The sequence below is a fragment of the Guillardia theta genome, assembly GCF_000315625.1.
Source record: "Guillardia theta CCMP2712 unplaced genomic scaffold GUITHscaffold_197, whole genome shotgun sequence".
NCBI lineage: Eukaryota > Cryptophyceae > Pyrenomonadales > Geminigeraceae > Guillardia > Guillardia theta.
In genome coordinates this window covers 1-7,669 of record NW_005434479.1, presented here as the reverse complement: position 1 = coordinate 7,669, position 7,669 = coordinate 1, and the positions used below count along the sequence as shown (strand labels likewise).

At 52.9% G+C, this 7,669-nt stretch overlaps 2 protein-coding genes across 2 annotated transcripts; one reads left to right on the top strand and one right to left on the bottom strand.

Annotated features, from left to right (window-relative positions):
- Window positions 1–453: 453 nt before the first annotated feature.
- On the bottom strand, window positions 454–1,783 carry GUITHDRAFT_120764 (20S proteasome subunit alpha type 7; the record flags this gene model as incomplete). Its single annotated transcript, XM_005819951.1, has 6 exons — window positions 454–501; window positions 566–607; window positions 661–693; window positions 763–846; window positions 902–1,243; window positions 1,289–1,783. 6 exons carry the CDS (start codon window positions 1,781–1,783, stop codon window positions 454–456), a joined length of 1,044 nt encoding a protein of 347 aa, XP_005820008.1.
- Window positions 1,784–5,110: 3,327 nt separating this feature from the next.
- Window positions 5,111–5,302, top strand: GUITHDRAFT_81823 (hypothetical protein; the record flags this gene model as incomplete). The annotated part of the gene is made up of 1 exon (XM_005819950.1): window positions 5,111–5,302. The coding sequence occupies one exon, from the start codon at window positions 5,111–5,113 to the stop codon at window positions 5,300–5,302; it is 192 nt and encodes a 63-aa protein (XP_005820007.1).
- Between the last annotated feature and the right edge of the window lie 2,367 nt (window positions 5,303–7,669).

The following is a 7,669-nucleotide window of genomic DNA, read 5'->3' as shown; positions in this document are numbered from 1 at the left end:
GAGGACAGGAGAGGAGAGGAGAGGAGAGGAGAGGAGAGGAGAGGAGAGGAGAGGAGAGGAGAGGAGAGGAGAGGAGAGGAGAGGAGAGGAGAGGAGAGGAGAGGAGAGGCGAGGAGATTTGGAAGAGATCACACAAGGAGAGAGGTGGGTAGGAGGGGCTACTGGGTAAGAGGAGAAGGAAAGACAGACAGGAGGAGGCAGGGGAGAAAGGAGAGTCGAGAACACGCGAGAAGAAGAGGGATCTTGCGTGCCTGCGAGTCAGCAGGTTCAGGAGAAGGACAGAGAGCGAGAGAGCGAGAAGGCGGAGGAGTGAAAGATAAGAGCAGTGAATTGTTGTTGTGCCAGCAAAGGCAGCAGAAAATTATTCCATTCTATCATACACAGAAAACACAAACAGGCGCACGACGCTCATTAGCTATCAGATAAGATGGCATGAAACCCCGGTCATGATGTCTACTCTGCAGTTTGAGGATGGTACGCTTGTTCTTTGATGTTCAGTTCCTGTAAAAGAGCAACCAATTAGCCACGAGCGCTGCAAACGCGCAGAGCGGGTGAATGTATGAACCTTGAACTTCTTCTCAATCTCCTCCGGTGAAGTCTCCTCCAACTAGACAACAGCATGTCAGCACAGACAGCCCATAATCCTCTCTGACATCTCACCTGCTCTGAAAGATTCTGCAGAAGAATATCCACCTGTCATGGCAGGAACCTCTTTCAGCACGACAGAGCAACATCAAACAGCACTGGGAGATTGGTCATCACCTCGTCGTCGAGCAGGATTCTGACTCCATTCTCTATCGTCATGGTAGCAAGCTCGACACTCCTGCTTCCGTTCATGTTGACAACCTGCTCAACCCCCATCCCATCACTCTCCGGCGCCCTCAACGGCATTCTCGCAAACCTCCATCATGGCGGCGAGTGCAAACTCGCAAAGGATCCGCTCCTCAGTCTGCAAGTCCTTGTCCTTGATCAGATGCAAGTGGGAGTCATAATGCTTCTCCAGGAACTCCATGACGACGTTTGAGTTCCTTCCTATCGATATGGCGCTGCATTCTTGTACAGCGCCGCTGGGATCGCACAGGAAGATCCGAGGGAAGGGATAGGGAGGGGGGACGCGCGACGGGAGGTACTCGTGGTAGGTCAGCTTATCAAACCCGGTCAAGATCACGCTTGCTCCGTACGGGCGGACGGTCTCACTGACCGTGTTCTCAAGCATCAGATCTCCTACAAACTTTGCGATGTACTGCCAACACTGTCAACCGCGCCTGCCCCATCAACATCACCGCACCTCCACGGGAGGACAGTCCTCGTACTCCATGCGGTAGGTCAGCGCCTCCATCCGAGCTCTGTCTATCACATCCCTCGCATCCGCAGACATCCCTGCGATCGTTCCCAGGATGTGAGCGTCGACCTGGTACATCTTGCGGACTGTTGATGGGATCTGCAGCTTGGCGAAGGCTCGTCGCTCCGTGGCGATGCAAAGGCAGTGCTCGCCCTTCACTGCAATGACGGTCCTCCCTCTCTTCACGGCCTCTAGTGCGTACTCGACCTGAAACAAGTGCCCGTCTGCTGAGAACCTGGCGAAGGAGCTCAGGGCATCGTATCCCTCGAACGCCGCTTCATCTATGGAGGCTCCTCCTCTCAAACGAAGGTATCTCCCTGCGCTCCGCTGAGCAGAGTGAGCCCGAGCATGGAAGGGCGATCGCGCATGGAAGCATGAAGTTTTCATGGCGAACACCAAGAGGATGATTTGAAACCGCAACAGCACCATGTTACAGCCCATCTTGTCAGGCGGCTGTGATGTGGAGGGTGAGCTTGCTTCACCTGAGCTAAGTTTCAGACATAAGTACAGTGAATCATTGGAATCGGCAACAATCATTGGATAAGTTTGAGATCAGCACACAGACATCCATCACCTCTGCCGATGTCGCCTTGCCTCTGATGCAACACTGGAACAACGAGACCTCCCCTGCTCACGGATCTTCTTTCCTCCCTCCTCTATCGTGAGTCTCAAGTAATGTGCCTTGTGATGTCTTCCTTCCTCCTCCTCATGGAGGGGCCGCCGCGTCTCTTCCCATCGCTGCTCCTCAACCGCCTTTAATACGTCTGCATGCCCAGCGCCAAACTTCGACGTTTCTGAGGAAACTTTAGTTACATAAAACTTTTGAACCAATATAGTTTTCGAACTTCTGCCCGGGGCCCGGAGTGAATCAGTTCCGAACACTCAGCTTCACTGATAAATCTCCTCTTTTAAGAATCTTCAGCCTTGTTTTGAACAATGCCTCCTATTATTCAACATTTTACATGAGAACTTGAAACCTTTATTCGAGTTCTGGAAGAATCGAAGGCCTTCACCACCCTGCTGCTGTTCTCACCCCACCCCCACTCTCTCTCGAATTCCGAGCTGTTCTACTACCCCCTCATAAAAGGGAAATTTCTGATCTTTGTCCCCCTTGTGGAGCTGAAGTACCCCTGTGTTTCTAGTACCCTACCCCCTTCCTCCTTCGAATGAACATCCTGCTAGGCTCTGATCGCGATCTGAAAAAGACTACCCCAGACTACCCTGCCACCATCAATTTCTTAAGCTCTTTTTCATGGGGTGGGGTGGGTGACCAAGCATATTGAATTTTGATCAGGAACTTTCAAATTTAACAAAGTAATTACTACGAAAATTGGACTATTTGCAAATTTTGATTTATCCCACCCTACCAGATCAGTAAAATAGTACCCCTACCTACTTGATCACTAGAAATTGATCTGCAATTCATACGGGTACCTGATACACCCCACCAACCTTTTTCCTTTTGCATCACCCTACCCTGCTATTGAAGTGTTTACCACCCCTCCCATGGCGCCTCCCGCGTTTGGGAGAGCGCAAGGCACAGTCGAAAAAAGAAGATCTTGCATTTTCGATGGGGGTACTTGGAGTGAAGTATTTGAGCAAGTCGGAAAATAAAGAGGAAAGGAGATTGGAATAATTAAATTAATACAAAAATAATTTGATATGTTGACATTTTTGAGGGCCAAATTGAAGATGGAATGACTCCATAAGGAGCCTTGGTGGAAACACAACCTTCTGCCACGCAGCCGACATGCATGCGCGGGGAGGGGAAACCGGGGAGAAGAGACGGCGGGAGAGGATGGGGCGTCAATGGAGACCTCTGCTTATCCTCCTTTGAATGGTCTAGAAGGGCTTGATGCAGTTCACATGGCACTTGGCTGCGTCTCACATGAAATAGTGTTGTGAAACGAAAACTTGCCATCAGTTGTATTTGAGATCAATTCAATGGCCGTCGATCCTCCATCGTTGTTTATGGGTTATGATGGAGTTGTAAGTGTATACCATGCCATACCTTACTGTACAACTCTCCTGTAACCCGACAACACATGTTTTAATCTTCCTTGTAGCCATCAGAGTGTAGTATCCAAATTTTTATGTCGTGACATGTATCTGGAGCGATTTGATTCACATAAGGCAAGCGACATGGGGTGAATCTGGGATAATTTGTGTGTGATGTCCTGTAGAATCAAACATCCTGAGGTTATTTTTGTGCTCCTGTGTTGAGCAAGTAACTAGGAACAAAAATTGTGAAAAAAACGACATCGACGACCTTGTGCTGTTTCGTTTCTTGATTTTTCCATTGCAGTTCTCCAAAGGAAGTTTTGTGATCGAACAGCAAAGAGGAGCTTGTATCAAGCAAGACTCCTCAATGTCTGGTTTTCATAGCAGTGGAAACGTGCAGATGGCGCTCAATCAGGTACATGTTGCTGGGGCCTGTTGCAACCGGTCACCTGGGAGACACCCATACCGTGCCCTGTGATAGAGGAGCTGAGTTTTATCTTTCTCCCACGCAGGCCATCACCCACTGTCAGACATTCAGAGAAGTTTTGGATCTTTTGGATGACTTCCGGCTTCGCAACAAGATGGTCAGATGCAATCTGCTGAACGAGGGTCAGGTCGTTAACTTGAAGTACAGATGCCGAATGTTCCCAACATGGCCACTGCTATGCACAGAATAGCATCTACGGGAGTTTCAGAACCACAACAAGTGATGATACATGTTACTCTGTCTCTTTGATATTGATGCCATGTGACAAGGTCATCAACGACCCTCACTTTCAACGACTGGTGTTGGACGTGGAGAGATGTCTTCAAGAGAATCCTCAAATGTTTGGTGAACAGCATCTAGCTAATGTAACCTAGCTCGATGCTCTGTCTGCTTCCTCTGACCTTCCTCGCCCCGCAGGTTGTCTGGGGAGCAGCGAAACTTAGACTTTTGAGAGAACCCTTGTTTAACCTTGTCAAAGCAGAGGCAACTCGTTTGCTCTGGTAATGGTCGTGTTCTGAACCCATGTGTATGTCAGGTCTTGAGTGGAAATAGAAATCTATCGGAATTCACCCCCCAGCAACTTGCAGCGATCGCATGGTCGTATGCCATGGTCAACTTCGATGCTCCACAACTTTTCGAGGCAGTGCAGGTAAGAAGATACAGCCTGTCACAGTCGAGCTCACTTTCTTCCAAGATGGAAGCTGCTCGCCAACCGCAACTCGCTGAAATGTTACAGAAAGCTGGTCTCCTAAGAGGAAACGACTCGATGATAGGCACAAAACCAGCTGGAAGGGGAGCCGCACCTCATATGAACGCGACCCAGTGGCCCGGCCTTCCTCAATCGCAGAGGCCGCCAGGCCCGATGCAAGGAAATCATCCTCCCTTCTCCCGACCCCCTCCCTCTGAGTCCAACGGTCATGCTTTCTCCTCCATCGCCTCCAACCGCCCTCCTCCACCGCACAACTTGGTAGGACCGAACTATTCTTCCAGCGCTCCTTCTTCTGCCGGCTTTTCCAACCAGCAGAACATGCAATCGACCCCCTCGCTTCTTGTCCAGCCGCAGCCGCAGCAGCCCATCCAATCACAGGCGCCGTTCCAGCAGCTGGCTGCCGAGCAACACGCGTATCCTTCTACTAGCATCGGATCTAACTCTCGTCTACCTGCAACAGACTCGGAAACTACAGATGTAACCATTCTCGGCTCTGTCACTCTGCTGTTCTGACCATGGCTTTTCTGCTCCACAGCAGGTAGCGGCAGCTGCTGAGAAGCACAAGCGTGAAATGGAAGAACGGCAGCGGGCTGTGCTGGGGGATGAGGATGGAGGGCCTACATGTCCCCTGTGCTGTGAGGAGATGGAGTCCACGGACCTCGCCCTCCTCCCGTGCCCTTGCGGTTATCAGATCTGTCTGCTGTGCCTGCACAAAATCCGCAATGAGGGGAACAAGCAGTGCCCGGCTTGCCGCTCAGAGTGAGTGAAGCTGCATGCTCTGAAATGTACTGTCTTGTCTTTTCTGACGCAGAAGGCTGCCAGGTACGAAGAAGAGAAATTCAGACAGAAGGATCCCCCCATGACAAAGAAAGAAGAGCCGACCAAGGACGATGGGGGGTGAGCTGCGAGGTCGAGCAGCTCGATTGCCGTGCTGAATGTGGCGTTGCAGGTGGGAGACGGGAGGCAAGAAGAAATCCTCCAACAAGAAGCAACCGGCTCTCAGTTTTCCTGGTAAGCTCTTGATCCCATGGATGGTGAGATGTGCTGAGTGGTGTCAAGGCTTCAACCCCAAAGTTGCTGACATGATCATCCAATGTCACGATCTTGGTATCGTGACTCGTGGAGAGCTTGACGACAGGGTGATGGAAGACTTGAGAGCGCTCCCAGAGAGGGGTGAGCGGCAGCGTGCTGTGATGAGCAGAGCGGCTGACGCCATGCAGGGGCGATTGCTGTTTTGTCGGAGTTCATGAAGAAGGACATGTCGCGTATCCGCAACAAGAGCGCCTTCGTCAACGGCATCATTGAGCGAGTGCAGAAGGAGCTCACCAACGAGCGGCTGCTGCAGAAGGGCGACGTGGTGGAGCGACCGCAGAACTTCGGGGGATGGCAGCATGGACCACCAGGAGGGGGAGCGTACGAGCAGCGGTCGCGAGCCCTGTCAGACGAAGGTATTCGAGGAGGGCCACCCTTCGCCGGGCCCGTGGGCAGAGGAGGAGGGCGGGGAAACCCCAACTGGTTCTCGAGGCAGCAGAATGATATGGGAAGCGTGATCAACGGGATGGCGGGGCTGGACGTTGTCGGTCACGTGCCCTCTGTCAACCAGATCGCTCCTGAAGTTCAAGAGAAGGCGAGAATGCAGGTGAGGAGAGGAAGTGCGTGCGATGGCAGGAGTGTAGGAGAGAGGAGAGGTCTGGAGGAAGAGGGGGAAGAAAGGAGAAGGAGAAAGCTGAAGTTCTGGCAGGTCGAACAATTTCTGCAATCACGAAACCAACAGCAACAACTTGCTGCTCATCACTTCCCCCCGTTTCCTCCTCCCCAGAATGCCCCGCATCATTCAGCCCCGATGAATTACTCCAACGTTGCTCCTGGTCCGCTTCCTTCCGGCTTTCCACCCAAGTCTCTCTCTGCCTCCTCCCCTCCCTCTTTCTCACTGCCTGGCAGGAATAACAGAGACGTGGATCAGTTTCCGGGATACAGGTCCCATCAGCCCCGCCATGTACGGACTCCTTATCCACTCCCTTCTCTCCTTCCTCTTCCACGTCCTCCGTCTCGACCATCCTCCTCCACCTCCCCCTCCCCGTCCTTGTCCTTCCCCTCCTCAACTACCACCATCTTCCTCCTCCCCATCCTTGATACTCGTGCTCATCATCATGGCCGATCGCCTGTTCATTGAACCTGCAGCAGGCGAGCTCCGAGGATCCAGGAGCGCTTGCGGGCAGTCGCATTCTAGCGCTTATACAGGGGGGGGGAGAGAACAAGCCGCCGCAGGAGCATGCGGGCAAGCAGCATCCGCCCATGTATATGCGCAATGTCAACGGAGGGATCGGGTCGCGCACGCACGGGGGCGGGATCCTCCCGAACCCGGTGCAGGGGGCGGAGAGCTACGGGAGGAAGTACGAGGCCTACACGAGGGACGCGGAGGTGGAGGGATGGAACAGCAACGTGGGCGAGTATGAGGAGGGTTCGCCGTCGGGGGAAGAGGAGACTCCGACGCAGAGGATGGACCGGTGCTATCAGTGCGGAAGGGACCGGTTGTGCGAGATCGACCAGACGGACGGGAACTTCTACTGCACCGACTGCTGGGGGGCGTTCGAGGTTGAAGTGCTGCGGGAGACAACAGCCCAGCAGAGCTCCAGGAGCAGCCGCAGCGGCCGGGGGGGGTCGAGGCTGGAGATGTCAACGCCGACATGACAGCAGGGGAGGTGAAGAAATCTTATCCTTGTCATGCGCCGTCCCCGTAAAGTAAACGATTTCTATCCTCCTCTCCTGCTCCGCGCTCTCTTCCTGCTTATCCCTCCTGCCTCCTACGGCCCCCTCCTGCCTTCTCCTCTCCTCCCTCCTCCCCTCCCTCGTCCTGTTTTCTCCTCTCCCCTCCCTCTCCTCTAGCCGCATGGACTTTGTTTACTCGAACCCAGGAAACTCGCACGCTTGTCCTAACCAACTTCTCATTTTCTCCGCCATCTTCTCCTTGCTCGCCATGTTTTCTTGCAGATCCACCCGCCGCAGCTGCTGCAGGCGCAGTCAGATTCTCTCCTCCTCCTCCTCCTCATCATCATCATCATCATCATCTCCATCATCATCATCATCATCATCATCTCCATCATCATCATCATCTCCATCATCATCGTCG